General features: G+C 50.5%; 2 protein-coding genes and 1 long non-coding RNA gene across 12 annotated transcripts in view; 1 reads left to right on the top strand and 2 right to left on the bottom strand.

The window, feature by feature from the left end:
* The window catches only part of Syt2 (synaptotagmin 2), a 116878-nt gene extending 106250 nt beyond the window's left edge, over positions 1 to 10628 (top strand). For all 4 annotated transcript variants that reach the window (XM_087906506.1, XM_087906504.1, XM_087906505.1 and 1 more), the window contains 4 exons: positions 119 to 286; positions 1742 to 1859; positions 2761 to 2894; positions 3603 to 10628. In XM_087906506.1, the coding sequence (XP_087762632.1) occupies positions 119 to 286; positions 1742 to 1859; positions 2761 to 2894; positions 3603 to 3809 (627 nt within the window). In that variant the 3' untranslated portion in view covers positions 3810 to 10628. The remainder of the gene's footprint in view (positions 1 to 118; positions 287 to 1741; positions 1860 to 2760; positions 2895 to 3602) is intronic.
* LOC146894981 (uncharacterized) lies at positions 140 to 1175 on the bottom strand. Its single transcript, XR_015001418.2, has 3 exons — positions 1002 to 1175; positions 675 to 836; positions 140 to 262 (listed from the first exon to the last, which is right to left on the bottom strand). It is a non-coding gene; the product is annotated as an uncharacterized LOC146894981 (long non-coding RNA).
* Ppp1r12b (protein phosphatase 1 regulatory subunit 12B) overlaps positions 10569 to 20034 on the bottom strand; it is a 218250-nt gene continuing 208784 nt past the window's right edge. For all 7 annotated transcript variants that reach the window (XM_085688207.2, XM_048430830.3, XM_048430824.3 and 4 more), the window contains one exon: positions 10569 to 16963. Coding sequence is in view for 3 of the 7 variants with exons in the window: in XM_048430830.3 (XP_048286787.2) it covers positions 16877 to 16963 (87 nt within the window). In the remaining 4 variants the exon portion in view is untranslated. The remainder of the gene's footprint in view (positions 16964 to 20034) is intronic.

Genomic DNA, 20034 nt, shown 5'->3' with positions numbered 1-20034 from the left:
GCCTGGTGCCTGTGGCAGTACAGGTCCAAGCCCGGGCTCTTCCTACGGCATCCCCACCCCCCACCCCAGAGCTGCTCAAGCCACTTTGGCCCCTTCTGACCCTATCTGTGCCCGACAGGTGCCATACCAGGAGTTAGGAGGCAAAACCCTGGTGATGGCCATCTATGACTTTGACCGCTTCTCTAAACATGACATCATCGGAGAGGTGAAGGTGCCCATGAACACTGTGGACCTCGGCCAGCCCATTGAGGAGTGGAGAGACCTACAAGGCGGGGAGAAGGAAGAGGTAAGAGTGGAAAGGCCTGGCCTCTCAGTGCTCTTGTAGGCTTGTTCCTCTACGTGTATATTAGGAAGAGAGGAGGTTTAGTTAGGTCTGCTGATCAAAGTGTCCAGCTCCCCACTGCCTGACTGTTGACCCAGGGCAAGCTGCTGCCCTCCTCCTCCTCCTCCTTCTTCTTCTCTTACTCCTCCCCCTCCTCTTCCTCCTCATCCTCTTCTTCCTCCTGCTCCTCCTCCTCCTCTTCTTCCTTCTCCTCCTTCCTCTTCCTCTCCCTCCTCCTTCTCCTCCTCTTCTTATCCTCTTCCTTTTTTGGGGGGGTTCTTGAGTAGCCTTGGCTATCCTAGAACTTGTTCTGTAGATCAGGCTGACCTTGAACTCATAGAGATCCTCTTACCTCTGCCTCCCAAATGCTGGAATTAAAGGTGTGCACCACCACCACCAAGCCCAGGGGAAGCTTCTTAAACTGTGGCCTTGCTGTCTCCGTTTAGAGGCTTCCAGCTGGAAATTAACTGCCCATGCCAAGTGCCTTGTACATGCCTGGTGTCTGCCAAACAGTCTATGGGATAAGGATGCCATTATTATTGTTCCTTTGAAGGTCCCACTGTCAATCTGATTCTATGCCGCAGTTTACCCACAAGGAAAGCCAGCCTTGATTCTATAGGATTCTCAAGTGTATGGTTTGTCTTCCCAGCAACTGCTACAGCCATCCACCCTCACTTACTGGGTCCCAGAATTCCCACTCCAGCTGCTTCGCCAGCATCAGTTGCATGTTTCAGCCAGGCTCCTGAAGTGGCCTGCCTGGTGCTCAGTGGAGGAGCAGGGATGAAGGCGCCAGGCCTTCTTCTATAGCTGGGGCCTCCCCTGTTGCCAGAGTTGAAGGCCTATGCACCTGAAGGAAGACATGTGTGATTGGTTGGTCTTACCCTTACCCTGGTGGCCCCACCCCTGAGAAACTGGGGCTAGCGGAGGCTTTATAAAGGTCAGGAGTCCAGACCTCTCTGCCCAGTGTTACGCGGCTGTCTTTCTGAGTTACACAGTGTCCTTGCCTTGTCCACACAATAGTAAATAATAAAGGAAAGGGAAGTACTTTGAAACCCACACATCACTCTGCGAGCCCAGTGGCTGATGGGAAAGGATGGCAGCAGGCACACAAGCCACCAGGGAAGAAGCTCCCAAAACTACTTGGCCACTCAGCACCTGCTCCTGGTGCCCTTCTCAGCCCAGCCTGGCGGGGACCTGAGCCTACCGTACATCTGCCAGCTCTGCCGGGTCCCTCCTCTATAGCCTGTCCTCTACCTTCTTGGACGTCAGCTTCCTCAGACCGTGGCTGATGTGGGTGCTGATGACTTAGGGAGGTGGCCAGAAATCACTGCTTTGCCAGTCTTAGGAAGATGGGGTCAGCCACACTAGAGACCACTGGGGAGCTGAAGTGACCTAAGGCCTGCTTCTTTCCTTGGGCAGCCGGAGAAGTTGGGTGACATCTGTACCTCCTTGCGCTATGTGCCCACTGCCGGGAAACTCACAGTCTGTATCCTGGAGGCCAAGAACCTCAAGAAGATGGACGTTGGGGGCCTTTCAGGTAATGCAGAACCCCTGGGTGCCAGTGGGTGGCACCAGTGAGCCAGTCACTGCTCTAAGTCCCTGGAGCTGACAATAGGAAGCGGCTTGCTTGTTGTGGGGCACAGCTTCCCAGTCTTAGCATTCTTCCAGGCTGCCTGTCCATATGAGTCCCTTCCCGTTGCCCTCTGGCTACGCCCAGTGGGCCATGGAGAAGACAGAGGAATTTTTGTTTGACACAGGACTTTAGAAGGCAGTGTTAGAAATGGCAGGGCTTAGCCCAAAGTTTGCCTTTTTGCCATACCACCAGAGCAGGGGATATTTTTCCAGGAGAGGTTGTAGGCTCTGCCAGCTTCGTTCTGGAAGAGGATGCTCTGACAGTGAAGAGGGCTAGCCTGTGCCACAGGATGCAGATGGGCAAAGCCACTACAGAGCCCCCTCAGACCATGAGCCCTGTTGCTGGGCTTTAGCTCCATCACTGACCCAGGATGCGGCCTTGGGCTGGTCCTTTCCCTTCTGTGTCCTCAGATTTCCATTGGAAAGATTAGGACAACTGGATGGGGTAGGGCCGGGACTTGGCAGAAGTCTGCTTTGACTGCAGCACTTCCGTGTCTCCTGCCCAGCCAGGCACCTGGCCGCTTGGTCCCCATGCTTCCTCTTGAAGCTTCTTGAGCTCAGAAGTTCCCCCAATTCATGTACTGGGAATCCATAAATTAACAAGAATTAACAGGGATGGTCCTTAACACCTTCCCCACCCTCGAACGAGATGACTTTTCTGCTTTTGGGACTTCCTGTCCCTTCTCTGGGCTTTCCAAGGGGCTGGTGCCAGCAAGGTGGAGGCCTGTCCGATCCCGAAGTGGTCTGGGGACACTGAGAAGGTGGTCAGGGCTTAGGGGTCTCTTGGGTTGGGACTGTCTCTGCAGACCCCTACGTGAAAATCCACCTGATGCAGAATGGCAAGAGACTCAAGAAGAAGAAGACGACCGTGAAGAAAAAGACCCTGAACCCCTACTTCAACGAGTCCTTCAGCTTCGAGATCCCCTTTGAGCAGATCCAGGTGCTGAAGCCTCGAGGGCCCTGAGCTCTGAGCTCATTGGACAAGCGTGGGGAGATAGAGGGCAGCCACGGGCAGGTGATGCTGGGGCGGGACCCCGGAGGGGACTTTTCTAAAGAGCCCCATTATCTGAGGAGATGAACCTGAACTAACTTTTAAAAGTCATATAACTCCTTAATGTATTTGACAAACACACGTGTGTGTGTGTGTGTGTGTGTGTGTGTGTGTGTGTGTGTGTGTGTACTTGGTTTTTCAAGACAGGGTTTCTTTGTGTAGCTTTGGAGTCTATCCTGGAACTCGCTCTGTAGACCAGGCTGGCCTCGAACTCCCTGAGATCCTCCTGCTTCTGCCTCCCAAGTGTTGAGGCATGCACTACCACCGCCTGGCAACTTTTATTTATTTATTATTTATTATGTGTCCACTGACTTCATTAGAGGCCATGCCTGTTCCATAAGGTCTTACAGCTCTAGTTCTTAGAGCGTTGTGTATACTCAAGTATACCTGCTGGTAGAAATACAGGTTGCCTTAAAAAAGAAAAGAGAAAAAGGTTTGCCCTCCATCTCCATGTCCCCTGAAACTGAACTGGAGCTGGAGCTGGAAGCCAGAAACCTGGAGGCATTTCCTTCCGCATCATTCGCAGTGTAGATAGAGATGCAGGATATCATGGCTTCCTACTTCTCTGAATTCCTTCCTTCCTTCGTTTCCTTGCAGAAAGTCCAGGTGGTTGTCACTGTGCTAGACTACGACAAACTGGGCAAGAACGAAGCCATCGGCAAGATCTTTGTGGGCAGCAACGCCACAGGCACGGAGCTGCGGCACTGGTCCGACATGCTGGCCAACCCTCGGAGGCCTATCGCCCAGTGGCATTCTCTTAAGCCAGAGGAGGAAGTGGATGCGCTTCTGGGCAAGAACAAGTAGGACACGGACGCTGGGCCACGTGCCTCTGAGGGCACTGACAAGATCCAGAGCTATCAATACCTCAGTTATGCGACCTTAGAGGTTTCTCCATTTGTTTGCGGTGTATTTTTCCTTCCTTTTACTCTTTTTAAAGACCAACTTCCTTTCGGTGGCTGCGTGAAGGGAGTCCCCTAAGTGGTGAAAGAGAAGCCCGGCTCTGTCTGTTCCCCAGGAGCTGTCCTTGTTGCATGCCTGTCGCGGTTTCCCTCACTCTCAGAGCTTCACACAGGCCTCTCCCCACGCGGGGCCTCGACTGGCAGAAAGTTGAAGCAGTTCTTGCTCTTTCTGGGTTTTGGACCAACAAAATGGCAGCACATTCTGTTTCTCTACTGTCAAGGCAACACAATGTCCAGCGTGTTTTGTGTGTGTGTGTGTGTGTGTGTGTGTGTGTGTATGTGTGCGCGTGTCCATCCCTGCCTGCCTCTGTCTTTGAGTCTTTCTCTTCATTTCTGGAATGAGCCATGGACAATGAAGCCGTGTGAAAGGAGGAAGTCTTCAGGGACTCCAGGATGAAGAAAACCCGCTGCCTCAGTGGGAGGCCCGTCAGCGTGTAAGCCCTGGTGTAAGCCAGAAGCTCTCAGAGTCCTTGGGAATGGCCATTTGGAAGGCAGCACAGTGTGGTACTGGATGTATTCAGAACTAGGACCAAAGCCCTTGACGTCACAGACTTCCTCTTGTCAGTCATGGCTTCCCCCAGGAGTGTGGTTTCGGGGACGTTCATGGGAACAAACTCTCACCGGATTGACTGAACTCTCCCAGAGATTGCTGGCCCCAGGATCGCATTCTTGTCGACAGCATCAAACCATGAAGCGGAGTCCCACTACTGAGAAAGCCTGAAGCTGAGCTCCTGGATGTTTGCCTCCTAAGTGGGAAGTTCAAGCTTCCTCCCTCCGCAGTGCAGCGCGAAAGCAGTGCCAGGGTCATTTGCATTCATGCACCACCTTGCTTTTGCTTCTGTTTCCCTTTTTGTGTAAGTGGAAAAATACTGTCTGAAGACAAACACTCTGCACAGAGCCAGAGACCTGAGAGAGGAAGGCTTGAGTGTTTAGGTCCCTTGAGGTCCAGGTAAGGAGGAGGTGGCAAGAAGGGGGAGCATGGATGGACAGTGATGAGCTCACAACTCCGATTCCTGACTCCCTGGGCCCTTAGGCCTCCGTGATGGTAGCCAGAGGGGCCCAGGCAGAGCTGTGGAGAGGCCCTATCCTTCCATTCCCTAGAGGCAGGGAAATGCCAGGAAACAGGGCGTTCATTTCAAACGAGTGCTGGAGGAAACCTGCGAAGGTTTCTACCCCTGTGTTCAGTGTCCCCTTCCCTGTTCCCCGCTTGTCCCCAGTATTGATAAAAAGCCATATATATGTTAGTCAGGCTAGCACTGAGTACCCTTCCAACCTTCAGCCCGGGCAAAGGAGTTAAGCCCCATGTAGCCAGAGGCTACCCCTTTCCCTTGGTCTTGCTTCTCTTCTCTCCTTGAATCTCTTAGGCCCTTGTTTTCTTACCACAGAAAATACACAGCTTTCTGGAAGCCCAAAGGAGGTCACAATTCAACAGCAATGTGGCAGAACTTCTGCTCTGCCCCCTTTGGACCTTCCTGCTTCTTCTAGGTCTGATGGACGGCGGTGTAGAGTTTGGCTTTGAGAACCCAGTCTGAAGAAGGCATAGAGGGTCCTTTAATTTTACTGAAAATGGGAGCTGTGTGGGTTTGCTTTTTTGTTTAAGCAGGGACCGAGTTAACCCCTCTACTAGAAACAGACTGTGAAGTGAGGTCTGATCTGCCCATCTTAGAGACACTTCTGCTACTGGCCCTGGGTACATGGGAAGTTATGTATTTTCTACACTCTCTGTGTGTGCGTGTATGCTAAACACTGAGGAGGGAGGTCTCTGCTGGGATGATGGGCTGTAGACTCCTTGGGACCAGAGGTATAGTCATGACAGAAAATTGTAGGACAATAGGGTCCACTCCGAGTCCAGGTGGTTGAAGGGCACCAGGGTCCTGGTATGGACCTCAGAAGGCATTTTCATCATCAGCTGTGGAACATTGGTGCTTTCCCAGGTCCCTTGCTGCACTGGCTTGTCTCCCACACATTCCATAAACCTCATTCACAGAACTGCCTCCCCCCATCAACCTTACCCTTCCTTCTTCCTGCATTCTCCCAGCTCTCCCAACCCATCTTTCACCTCCTCGGCTTCTCTCCTGTGAACCTCGTTAAGGCCTTTCGTAGCCCCAGGTCCTACTGCACTGCTCACAGAGGAGGGAAGGTATGGTTTTAGTGGGCTACAGCTCTTTTCTGTGGGCAGCCTGCGAGGGCTTTTGGACTCTGGTCATTAGTTTGGAGGCAGCATCGATGCCGGAAGTGGCTCCTCCCCAGGCCTAGGGCCGGTCCCTCACTGGCCACCCAAGCAGACGGCACCTGTTCAAGGGCAGGAGCTGGGCAGGAACATGTCGAGACTTAAGTCTTTATGCACTGGGGGTTGATTTGACCCAAACCCAGTATAGCATTCCAAACCTTCACTGCCACGGGGGTTTATTTCTGGGGATGTCAGGGTCCTGGGGTCTCAGCATTAAGTCAAGATAGTCAATGTTTCTGGCTGGTGAGGGATTCTGGGTACTTCTGGGTTGGAGGTTTTTAACCCTAGAAACATAGACTGAGGCCTGGGAGTAGGGGCTCCAAACAGCAGACACTTGTTATGAGAAGCAAGGGTGAGGCCCAACTGGGGACCCTGGTCTTCTTCCTCCTCAAGAAGCCAACACAGTTTGTGTTTCTGCAAGAGCGACTTGTGATGATTTTGCTGGCCCAAGATTCAGTGAGGGAGGTGGGAGGTCTCTCCTATAGGCCTCTTCATAGAAGCAGCTTTATAAACATGCCTCCAGGCTACACGTGAGGGTGGGGGTGGGTGATGCTCCCCAAGAGGAAGGAATCCCTCGTCTCTTTAATGTCATATGTCAGTTCTTGACAGTCCTGGTCTTTCAACCCTGTCGGAGAGCCTATCTTTGAGGGTGTACACAGCATCAGTCTCCCTAAGGAAGAGACTGGGCTCCCTCCCCCGCCACATCGTCTGCTTGCCTCTGCTCTGCCTCCCGCCCACCGCAGGCTGGTTGGGGTCTTCTCTCAGAGCCGTGGGGAGCAGGAGGTGTCCCAGCGCCCCATAATGGCTGCCAAATTTGGCAAATACAAATACAGGATACTTGGTTAAACTTGAATTTCAGATAAATAATTTTGAAGTGTAAGTATGTCTGATGCAATATTTGGGACATACTGTACTATAAAGTGATTCATTCTTTAATGTGAAATTTAAATTTTAATTGGCTAATCCTGTATTGTGTCTGGCAATATGCCCTCTGGCTACTTCATCCCTCTTTTCTTCAGTCCCAGGGGCCAGAGCTGGTTACCACAGACTTGACTTAACCTGTTTTTCGAACTGCAATATTGAGAAGGGGACACTGTGACTTGAAGATGTAAGAATATACTTTATTTTTTAAGCAACAACAAAACAGGAAACTTCTGAAGCCATTGAGCCTCATCTGACCCCTCCACGTGCATTTAGTTCTATATTATAAGAGAGGATGCTATCTATAAACACATGAGCAGACTCTTGTTTGACCAAGATGCATGTCTACAACTCTGTAAATAGCCGCATGGCAATGCTGAGCGCCCCCTCATCTCCCAACCCCAAACCTGTTTTACAAAACTGGCTGCTCCTTGATTTTATGTTGTGTAAAGTCTCTGTCCCCAGTCCCACCCTACATCCCCTACAGGGAATGTCCGCAATGGGAGACCACATTCTGGCCCCGGTGCCAGCCTTGCCCGGGGAAGATGCTGGAGAACACAAGCCCTGCGGCAGGTCTGCTGCATGTCTGTCTGCAGGGTTAACCCTTGGGGCACAGTGTACTATGTCTAGCCTGTGTCTGGTGTCCTGTTGCCTTTATGTTCCATGTGTGTGGTGTGGTTCCTTTCTTCCCACTGTCTTGAATAAACTGAAAAGCCATAAAGGGGCCTCCTACTGGAGGCTGCCCTTGACTCCTCCCAGGAGCACCCCTGTCCCTCCAACTGGCTCCCCACAGAACACTTGTGAAGGGCTCACCTGTCCTTTATCCTCTCTTGTTCCCTCAGCCCTGCATCATGAGGACAGTTGGCATTTCAGGGCTTCTGGTGGGGTCCCGGGAGATGGCCCTGGCTGGCTTTCTTGGCTTAGGTCTGATGGTGGGACTCGACTCTATCCTGGGTGTAGGCAGGGCAGTGGTGTGCTCTGTGACTTAGATCTCTCAGAAGTCAGCAGCCCAGCCTGTAACTGGGTTTCACCATAGCCTGGGATGAACAAGGCTAGCCCAGCCTACTTCTTTCTCCCTGAGCTGTCAGGGCCCACAGAGAGCAGTGGAGAAGTGACCCGTGGGGAAAACCAAGAACTGCTGTGGGTTAAGCTTTCTACCCACAACTCCCTCTTTGGTCTGGCAGCGCCACAGAGCAGGGTGTCCCTGAGAACAAGGTGGAGGCACTAGGCTCTGCCCCTCACCTCAGCTCCCAGGGCAGCCTGAGCAGGCATGACAAGTGCTAACTCTATAGGGAGAGAGACCTGGAGCAGCCTGGGCACCCACAGGACTCCCCAGGAGTGCAGTCATATGTTACTAATCCAGGGGACCTCAGGCCAAAGCCAGAGGCAACAAGGGGCTCTACTATTTACAAACCATGATGCTTGAGCACACGCAGGTCCCAGGGACTTTTGTGTTATTGAAACAACAAACGGGGCAACTGGAGCAACGATTTCAGTGTAGACTGGGGGTGGCTGGAGTCCCCCACTCCCCACTGGGAACAGTGGCAGGAGAGTGTGGCAAGGTTGTGGGACCAGTGTGTGGGCCTTGGCTTCACCCCAGCTTTCCTCAGCAGCCAGGAGTTAGATAACGACCGGAAAGCCTCACCACCCTGTTTGACTCCTGGTCAGCTAAGGACTACTTGATTTGCTTTCTGAAAACCCTGGGCCCGTCCAGAAACTTTCAAAACTGGGACTGGGGCAGAACCCGAGTGTGCCCACGTCAGCCCTGGAATGCACTGGCCCCACCAGGAGCCCTCCCTGTTTTCATGAGGACACGTGTAGCCCTCCCCCCTCCCCCCCTGCTTGGCACTGCTCTCTCCATTCCCTTCTGTGGACTCTGTTCTTGTCTGATCTGTCGGATTGTTATTTTGTAATGAGCTGCGTCTCCTTATTAAAGAAAAGAGCTGAAAGCAACCTGGGGGCGGGGAGCATTTCTCCTTTTTTTTTTTTTTAGTGGGGGAGGGCAGAGTTGCCCCAGTCGGGCAGCAGGGTTGGGCCGGGAGGTGAGCTGGTTTTGGGGCTCTGGCCTCTAGCCCAGCACGAAGGGGTCACAGCCCATTCTCTTCTGGGTTTGGGGGAAGGGCAGATGGGGTTTCTGGTGGATGGTAGGTACACAGGGCCCACCCTCCTGAGAGGACAAGGCTGTCCCATACTGGTGATTTCCCTCTGGGGAACCTGAGCTTAGGGGACAGCCACAGTCTGACGCTGACAACATGGAGGCTGCTGGTCCCAGGGTGTAGATGTTTAAAAGTGGAAACTACAAAGTCTCCAGTCTTGTTCCCTAAAGAAGGCTGTCTGTCCGTGACTGACGAGGCAGGGGTACCAGGACCAGTAAGGCTTCCGAATGCTTACGGACAGAGTAGGGGGCAGTATGGCCCAAATCAGGAAAAGATTAAACTCTTAGTTCTCAGCTCCAGAGGATAGTTCATCAGTCTGTTGCTTGTCTAGGACCATCATGCACTAGGCTTGTGTTTCATGTCAAGTCCAGATGGTCAAGGGGCAGTGAAGGCAGCTGGGCAGAGCGCCCGTTTGAGCTGGCAGGAGCCCAGACCTGGCTGGCTGGCTGCTTCAGTCTTGGAGGCCATGGGACCCAAGACCGTGGGTGTCTTGCTCTGCTGCAGGCCGGTACCCATGGCCAGTAGATGAAGCTGACTCTACAGACCTTGCGCAGCCAGCAGGGGCCCCGGAGAAACGATGTTTGTGGTCTAGGAAGTCCTGTGTCAATCATGCTTTGCCGCTGCTTCAAACCCCAAAGCCAGGGCTGAACTCTTCAACCATGACATCATGCCTATTTCCTCTTGCTGGTGAGCTACAAACAGCTGGGTGACAGCAGGGGAAAAGAATCTTCCCTCCCTCCCAAGTCAGTGACCAAGGATTTCCACTTGGCAGAAAGCAGACCCAAACCTGGCTGCCCACTCCCCAGCCCTACCAGTGGCCTGTAGCCGAGCTAGGCTCCTTTTCTTCAGAGTTTCGACTCAACCTCGAATGACCCCACAATTAGCTTCATGTGCATGGGTCATTTTCGGATGTCCTGAATCAGTGCCCTAAGGTGGAGGACAGTGTGGTGCTGGGAGCCTGCAGAGCCTAGTACCACCAGCAGCTCCCTCGGTCCAGCTTCCCTATGTAGGATGGATGTTAGGGTCTATCAGGTGGGCCACACACCCTGCTTTTCACTTTCAATGAAACAGCCACCCTTAGGCCCTGGAAACCCCGATTTCTTCTCAGGGTTGCTCTAAAACTTTAGGCTTTTTCCCTGGCCAGTCAACCCAGGAGATCTGATGATGCTCCCAGAGACCTTCCTGGGGCAGGGCATGTGGTGACTTGTGCACTTGTGGCTGCCCGTGCAGACTTCTAAGCCAGTGGGAACTGCTGGGGGCTGCCTGGTGAATGGGAAGCTCTATCACTTTCATGGCACAAAGTTAAAACACAGTTTTATTTGTTCATTTATAAATACTGTTGTGTTTACAGGCATCATACAGATGTGAATATTATTCCCAAACTTTCAAACACAGAACACTTAATACCATATAATAACAACCAGTAAAGCAAATCCATCCATCTCAGGGTTGAAAGGCCACTCAAAGTTGCATAAAAATACATTCAGTTCACAAAGCCAGTCTGGCTTCCCCTCCCTCAGGAGCCTCCTCCAGGTGTCTTTACAGTTGACTGAAGTTAATCTACACAACTCAGCTGGAAAACAGCTCCATTTGGTGCATAAGTGTGGGTGAAGGGTGGAGAGAGGAAACGCAAAATGCTAGCGTTCAAGTGGTGATCAAGACCAGGGCGAAGGAAACACGAACAGAGAAAAACGGTGATGCCAAAACCAGACTGCACTGCCTCAGAGTAGGCCACACCTCGCTGCAGAGGGCGCAGTTGTGGCACATTACTCCCCTCTTCAGAGAAATCCAAGGGCTCAAGGCAGGAGACCGGCAAGGTGAGCATGTCGGATGGATGCTCTCCTGGACCCACCTCTCTGCCTTTCCCTGCAGCTACTCTGTACTAGACTCCCATCCTAGGGTGAGCTGGAATCCGCTTGAGGTTTCAGGAGAGTAGGGTTGGAAACAGCACAGACACAGCACTTGGGAGAGAAACAAACTGGTGCTGGCCCGAGTGTCCCCTGTCCAGGATCCTGCTCTGACCTCCGCTCTGGGTTCAAGAGCACGTCAGAGGCTCTTAGGACTCCTTATGGTCCAGCCTTTTCTGGATCTTCTCTCCTTGCTGGCTGGCTGTCAATTCTATACAAACAGACTAGCTCAGCCTGTGCTGAAGAGACATTTCTGCCTTATGCAGGGACCAGTCACATCCCCAGGAAAAGAAGGAATGAACGTCTCAGACAGCGCTGCGACGAGGAATCGTCTAGACCTATACGCCAAATCTTGTCTCTGAGGGGCCTTGAAAGTGGAATAGGGGTTGGCTATGGGTGGTGGGGGAAAATGACATGCTGTTGGCGTTTGAAAATTCTCCAGGACCCTTGGCTGCTTAATGGGAAACCTTGTCCCTCAAGCACCAGCAAACCCAAGTATAGAAGCAAGGCCTGAGGAGTGTGGGGGAAGGCGGGGGAGGGGTATGCTTATTTGGAAGGACCTACGCTACCATCTTGATGACACCTTAAGGGCCACCCAAGTACATTTTTATTGGAAGCATTAGGGGAAAATTTAGAGGCAAAAATAACAAAATGTCATTCTGGCAGATTACCAAGCTGGGAGACAAGCAGATGCATGGGAGTCCTTTGGGAAGCTGGTGCGGGAAGAGAAAAAGAGACAGAGCTACACACTTGGATTAAACTGGTTTCTGAGTTCTCATTTCTAATCAAGAAAACACCAGACCTCTTTTAAAAAGCTCCAGCCTGGCAAATGTGTGTGTGTAAGAGAGAGAGAGAGAAATAGAGAGAGAGAGAGAGAGAGAGAGAGAGAGAGAGAGAGAGAGAGAATGTGACTGTGTATTCCCAGAATGAATCACCTGTCACGTGTGTGTGTGTTCCCAGGCTGGAAGAGAGCCTCACCCTGACAAGTCTTCTGAGGTAAGGCCAGAACATGCATCAATGCATGGGCTTTAGAAGTTTCCTCCCCCACCATCTCGCGAGCAGGCACCCAGACACTGGGTTGCAATTGTGACCTTCACCACAGCTTGCGAGGAGACGTGGAGACAACTTCCAGATGCCCTCTGGTTTGTTGGGGTCCAGTTGTTTTTCCTCGGCCCCCAGAGACCACTTCATTCCTCTGTAGCTGTGACAATGACAGCTCCTGGGCTATAATGAAGTTGATCTATTTTTCCAATCTAATCAGAACACAAGCAATCAATAGTTGTCCCTGACAGAGTCCACTGCTCTGAGCAGTGTCAATACCCATTAGGAAGACTGATTAAATCTCCTCTCAGGCTTAGCTGGAACTGAGGAAAGAACTCAGTGAGACAGAACGCACTTCCAGGTGCAGAAATCAGGCTTCCTTTCTCCCAGGGTCTGCAGTCTCCATCCTGTTCCACATTCAAAACCTGCAGGCACCCACCTCCGGGGTTTGTCCTTTTCCTTCCATCCAAGCCCTGACTGTACCATTCTATGCTATGTGGTTTGTGGGGTCTGTGAACTCTTTCCCTTGTGAAAGACCACCTTGAACAGCCCCAGAACGCCGCACTTCTGAGAGCTTAGTGCTCAGAGGCAGAGCTCAGCTGAAGTAGTGGCTGTGCTCTTCGCTGTGGAGCGCTCTTGCCGCTCAAGGCAGAGTTCAGCACTGGGAACTAGCTGGTGCCAAACAGAATCCCTAGTTAAGTCTGTTGCTTGGGTACTGAGAAGCAGTGCTGGTCACATCTAGGAGAGGTGGCTGGGCAAACCTCAAGGGGAGCTGGGTTCCTAGTGACATACTGCTCTATCCACCCCCTACCAGCTACCATCTCCACCTCTTCAGGTTACCTAACCACCAGAAAGAAAACAATCACAACACTGTTCAATTGCTTTCAGTGGTAACTCCACTTTCCAGGAAAGAGGAGGGGTCAGCCTTGACACCCCAATCTTAAACAGCTTGAGTTTGGGAAGAAAACAAGACTGATCTTGAAAATTTGAAAAGCAGAAATCTAAGAGTCAAAATGTTCTCATCCTTCTAGAAATGAATAAATTACAGAAATTTAAGCCCCATGGGGCCTTAAGAAATTATCTTGCCCAAGGGTTACAGTTAAATAAGTTGGTCCTGGACTCCGTGTGGCTTAACTGTGAGCACCTTATACTGCCCTCAAAGCTGCCTCATTTCCTGGGTCCAGGGACCTATGTTTGAGGGTTTGCAGAATAGAATGGCAATTGAGATGTGCGTGGGGCCCACCTCTGAAAAGGCGTGTAACCATGGACTAGAGCCCTGTGGTCCTGAGGGAAGACAGTGGGCTCCTGCAGCGGATGCTGTAGCTCACCTGCTGGGGAAGCTAGTCACTAGCCATCCTAGCTGCCCAATGAGGCTTCTGTTTCAAGTCATACAATAGTCTGGAAGCGGCTGACAGATGCTCTCTGCAATCTCCTCCTCCCCAGGCTCCTGGTCACCGAGGTCCAGCTCCTCGCAAGAGCCAGCACTGTCAGTACTTTACACTGGGTGGAGACAGTTGTCTGTATGTTCGAGGAAAGGCCTCGAAGGGGCCAGAAACCAGAGTGCCGGCAAAGGGCATGGCTTGGAGACTTCCTCCTCTCATCTCTGGTTATATACTCTTTTGTAGGGCCCACAGACTACTCCGGTACTTCACCTCACTGAACAATGCTTGCATCTAGAAGACTGAGGCCTGGGACAGAAGCAGGGAAAGCAGGGGTGAGAACATGGCCACTGCTGGACAGACAAGGAGGTTCTAGGAAGTGAGACCAGCCCAGTTGAGAACTCAGTGTACTGAGTGGGTCCAAGATCGAGCTGTTCTTCTGATTCTTTTGAGGCAACACCCTTAAATGTGCACCACCCACCTTCCCCTAGAGACAGGGATGAAACTGGCAGTCAGAACTTCCAGGTACTGTCTGGAAAGGCTCAGAAGTCCCTGAAAGTCAAACAGGAAAACTCCAGGCCCAGAATCTCTGGACTGGTCCCGTCATTACTCCCAAAGCTGTCAGATGAATGAGAACATAGGGTATGATGCTGTAGTGAGGACATTCTTGTCCCATCTGAATTTCCCAGGAAGACAGGCTTGCGACCGGGGAGTCCTGCATGGCTACCGGCTTCCAGTGGGTCACTAAGCTCCAGCTGTGAGATGACTCACAACAAGTCAGCCAGTGAGGCTGGCGGTCACCGGGAGAGAACAAAGGAAAGGAGACCAGCACCGAGAGTCTAGCTGGCTATCAGAAGGCCTATGTCCTTCATGGAGGCTTTCAGTCAATATCATTTTGAAGAGACCAATTCACAATGTTTTCTGTCTAATAAAATTAGTGGCCTAAAGGAAGTACCTGGAATTACCTGGGAGCATCTGTGCTACGATGAGCTCTTGGCTCCAGAGCCCAGGATTCCTGAGGCTGAAGAACTTATAAACAGCTTGTCATAAGGAACCTTCCTGGAAGGCCACACACAGCAGCAGGCATTAACGCCAGGTTGTGAGTTCTGAGAACCTGCCCCTGGACTTACACCTTTACCTGGTCTATGAATGGAGGAGGCGCAAAATGTTTTCCTAACATTCCATTTTCTTTTCCCAACCCCTTCTTTCCCAATGTCCTAGCTACTCTAGGAGAACCAGTTGGCTGACATGTTGTTGGCATTTCTCGCTTCCTATAGCAGAAGACGGGTCCTTCCCACTGTGGTTCAGTCCCTTCTAAAACCTGGGCTCAGTGCTCCACAGCAGAGTGGCTCAGCACGGACTCCTCAGAAGAGTGGGCTGAAATGGCAGAGAGAACCCTGCACATGCTCAAAGTGTGTCAGAGTGGGCGTGGTCCTCGTCTGTGACAAAGACCCTGAATTACAGCTTGTTTAAGAGCACACGAAGCCTGCAAGGGTCACAGAAAAGGACAGTGGCAGCCTCATGAAAGAGAATGACAGAGGTAGTGTTAGAATGGTCCACATCACTGGCAACACCAAAATAATGAGACCCTAAAGGACCTGTCCTTTAATGTGATCCAAAGGACAAAATGCCTACAGAAATCAAGCATTACCCGCATCAGCACTGGCTCATCGATGAGAACTCGCATTTTAACTATGCGCTGGAATTATGGACCACTCTGTAGAGACGGAGACACGATAATCTAAAGGGCTGCCTTTGTTTAGACTCTAGGGGAGTCAAGATGTGACAGGCATCAAAATCATGATATCTGAAGAGGGACCGCAGGAACTACAGAAGTGGAGACCACCACCCATCCATACTTAATGAGCTGGGCAGGCGGGGAGCAGCAGCAGACCTCAGCTCCTATTAGTAAAAATAATGGTTATTAGAGGTGCCCAAGCTTTAAGTACTAAATGCATAGCTACCAAAGGCCAACCATAGGGCAAAGCTATGGCAGCAGAGGGGTCCCTATCACATGAGGAAGTTGGGCCAGATGATGTGCAAGCCTTGCCACTCTTAAGAATCCATGAGTCTTATTATGGACTGGATCGCCCCCTTTAGTCTCTACCCCAGCAGTCATTTCTCCTGTCGGCTTCTAAGAAGGGCAATGCCTCTCCCCTGAATGCGACTACCAGAAGTTCCCATCATCTCACAGTACAAGCACAGCGTTCCAAGTGTCCTTACATGCGCTCTCCTTTTCTCTCTAGCCTGCTTCCACCCGCCTCCCCACCCTCTCCCTGGACTTGCAACTTCATTCCTCATTAGGAGCAGGTGCACAAGTGGAAAAGTAAACAAGGCCAAAGGGAGCAAGGCAAACTCAGCATCCGGAATCCAGATTTCCCTCTCCTTGAGAGGGTCTTGCTATGTAGCTGGCCTCAAATTCCTGATCCTCCTGCCTCAGCTTCACGAGTGCTGAGACCGTAGGTGTATACTGCTATGTCTGACTTGAAGAGCCCAGAAAATCACTCTGTAAGCAGCAAGGGGGAGAGGTGACTCCTAAGTCACCCTCTAGCTGTGCAGGGACGGGGTCACGGTACCATGGCAACAGAACGATGATTTTCCACAGCAGCCCCAACAACTAAGGTCAGGAGCTCTGTTCCAGCTTTTATGCCATCAGGCTGGGAGAAGAAATGGTAAAAGGACAGAAAGAAAAGGAGCAAGAGAGTCCAGGAGCATCTAAAGCCGTGTGGAAGGAGAAATGGGGTTAAGACTAGTCAGGGGAGTTCTAGGTTACTGATAGAAAAGTAAAAACAGGTCAGTCCCTGAGAGGTGAACACCAGAGTCACAACCACCGTGAACTCTACACAACAGCTCCAGAGGCAGTCCAGAGAGTAACTCCACATTCTGCCCTTTCTCTTGGCACCCCAGATAGGATCCTGGAGTGGCCACCACAAGACTCACCTATATCAAAGGACAGTGGGTCAGTATAAAGGCTATGGGTCAAAGCCTTACATATCTGTACCAAAACCAATGTGGACAAAGCAGCAGAAAGTGGGGGTTCACAGCTGAGCTTGGTATACCCCACAAAGCTTTCTCCAGACTGCTTGAAATAGTCACAATCATGCTTCAGTTAAAACTGTCATAAAACTCGGGCTGAAGTGCGGGAGCAGTGGGACACAGAGTGCAGAGAAAATGTGCAGTGCAGAGGAGGTGCCCTTCTTCAGAAACATTCACTTCTTTTGGCCGGAAACGAGGGGTGTGCAGCAAATGCTGTCCCCTCCTCCCAGATCTGACCTCGCCTATTTGGACAGTTTGCTGATGACTCTGATGAGGGCACCATTTTCATCTTTCAGCCTCTGATTGTCGGATTTCAGTTCTGTTAACACCTGCGGTGACAGAGGAAAAGATGTGTTAGAGCTTGGCGCAATGGCCGCTACCTTCCCAGGCTGAGCCAGCAGGTGAGCAGGGCCTCCTAGGACAGCTATGTGATAAGCTGTTACTACCCTTTTGCTCGGGGATAAAGCCCTTCGACCTTCCTATTTACTGGGCTGGGCATGTGAGTATTTAGGGAAAATACATCTCCTCTTCTTTTGAGCCAGCTTCATATTCCACATAGCCTATAGTTCTATTCTATTGAGCCAGTAGCTATTTACAATTGTTCCTGCCCTTGAACTCACCTACAGCCTAAAGAAACTCGGGAGACTGCCAAAGAAGCTCAGCAAGGAGTCAGAGAGAGTGTGGCCCTTAGGAGTTAAAGGCACTACTGCACACCCCATAAGGAACAACATGCAAGCTGAGGAACAGAACTTGGCCTTTCTGCCACAAGATGACCAAGTTTGTCCTGATGCCTTTGGTAACTAGAATCCACCCAAATTCTCACTGGTCATACCACACACACCTATTCTCAACATTAACATTCAGGGAACTTAGAGATATGGCCAAGACCCAGGGGGCTTTCCTAACACTCTGGTGGATGGTGTTAGAATAATTCTGTCAAACAGAGGCTTATGGAAAAAGGAATTGAGTGAAGATTCCATCTGTCAGTTCTTCCATCTTGGAACACAACACATATTGTTACTCAACTCAAGGAATACAGGAAGAGCAAGTTACAGCTTGGACACCCAAGTCTTTATTCTGTGATCAGGCACTTTGACAGATATTTTGTACATCTGAAAAATCTTAATGAGCTACAGTTCATGTGCGGGCCTTGTGGGTAGATTGGGGTTAGAAGGTAAATACATTTCACAATGAAGGCTCCAGAAATCTGTATCCTCACTGTCATGCAGACACCCTTTCTTTCATTGATCAGTCACTTCAACCTTTAGGATCTATACAGTAAGCAAGGCTTCCAGAAAAGGGTGGCCTGGGCTCAGGAATCATGGGCCATGTAGTCCGAGCTCTTGGTATTACTATTAAAGTAGGGAATCTAAGATGCACCTGAAGAAATATGATATTTGTTTCCCCAACCTCACGAGGAAGATGCAGGTTACATTATACAATTGTGAGCAAGTGTATGAACATGTGTGTGCGTATGTGTGTACACATGCCCCCAAAGCCCATGCCCAAGAACAAAGGGAAAACAACATCTACAATTTTGGGGTGAGGGGTTAGAAGGTCTCACTGACACCTCAGCAGCTCGTGCTGCAGCTGTTCTCCTTATCTCTATAAACAAGGGAGCATATGTCCATCACTAGTCCAGGGCAGCTAGCTATTAGGTCCTAGTGATGAAATTATACCCATATGTGCTCAAGTTCAAAGACTATCTCTTCATTACAGGTAGGAATGGAAAACAAAACTCCAAAGAAGTTGTAGCACAGAAACAAATTCAGGAGTGGTCACTCTCAATGATCTACATTACTTTGGTCAACAGGTTCTCAACCTGTGGGTCACAACCCTTTGGGGATAGTCAAATAACCCTTTCACGGGGGTCACATCAGATATCCTGCATATCAGATATTTACATAATAGTAGCAAAGTTACAGTTATGAAGTAGCAATAAAATAATTTTATGGTTGGAGTCACCACATGAAGACCTATATTAAAGGATCGTAGCATTAGAAAGGCTGAGAACCATTGCTCTAGAGAAACCACTTGACATCTCTATATTTCTGCTTGTAGCTACAAAAGAATAGGAACTGCCCTGCTCCCTTGCAGATGGGTCTCTGAGAGGCAGACAGGAATAAGAGACATGGAAGTGCTAGTGTCTGCAATGGGCTTTGCAATGCTGGGAATTCCTGCTACCATCCAGCTTCCCCATGACTCTGGAAGAGCAGACAAGATCTATACACTTCACCAATAAGACTGTAATCTAAAGGATTATGAAGCCAAGTTTGTCTTTCTTCCAACCCAGAGCAGCGCTGGCTAGCCTCTTTCGTGCCTCTCAGGATGGAGTGCTCCGAGCTCACACCAGCAAACTCTGCCCAGGCTGGTACCTTCCATCTCTTCTCTATTGTTCCCTCTGGGGGTTTGTTTGCCTGGTGGGACTTTTCAATTCAAACAATGTTTCTTTTATGTATGGGTGTTTTGCCTGCTCATGTGTCTGTGCCTAGTGTCTGTGGAGACCAGAAGAGGGTATTGGATCTTGTGGAACAGGAGTCACATAGGTTGGTTTTAAGACCATGAAGGTGCCAGGAATCAAACTTGGATCCTCTGGATGAAAATCCAGTGCTCTTAACCACTGAGCCATCTCTCCAGTCTCCCCCAAACCCTATTCCTTAGCAAGATCCCACAGGTGTGAAGAAGCTATATCTATAGCAATGGGTTATGTTAACTGCTTACCAAGTTAGAATTGAGCTGCTTTTGAAAAAGGTACAATTTGTTAGTGTTTGGTGATTTTTTCTTCCACATTAAGAGCTCAGTTCTTTGGGGTGAAATGATGGACAAGACAATTTCACAGCTGCAACCTCTGACATCTGAAGAGAATGTACAGCACCAGTGGTGTGCAGACCGAGGACGCAGGGACACGGACTCCACGCTCAAATGAGGGGACTGAACAGAGCTAAAGAGTTAAATAAAGACGCACATGACAGTGCTGTCAAGCACGGGGTTTTATGGAGCAGATCTCTAGGCTTCAGCTTCTCCATTTCTGAATTTCTAGTCTGCCACTTAGATGTTGAGACTTAAGACACAATCAAGTACATGTGTTCTTAAATATTACTCCATACAGCCTGTGATGAGTACTGTGCTAAGGAAAGGGATGGGTCCTGAGGCTTCAGGGTGTCACACAAAGCTAGCTGTGGGTGGGAGGGTCTCACAATAAGCCTTACCAAACTGCCTTGCTTGATGTGGGAGCCTTCCCTTTCTCTGAAGGTGGAGCTGGATGTCACTAAGGGCTGGGTTAGGACTTGGAAGGGTGAGAATGGGGCAAAATCTCTTGATCACACTGCCAGTTTGGCCTAGTTACTCCATTGTTCCTACTGGGAGGTGTCAGCTGGCAGGCTTTGGCTGTCAAGGTCCA

Source organism: Myodes glareolus, chromosome 5 (genome assembly GCF_982192425.1).
Source record: "Myodes glareolus chromosome 5, mMyoGla1.1, whole genome shotgun sequence".
Classification (NCBI taxonomy): domain Eukaryota; kingdom Metazoa; phylum Chordata; class Mammalia; order Rodentia; family Cricetidae; genus Myodes; species Myodes glareolus.
The sequence above is the reverse complement of the archived record's forward strand: the minus strand, read 5'-3'. Positions and strand labels throughout refer to the sequence as shown.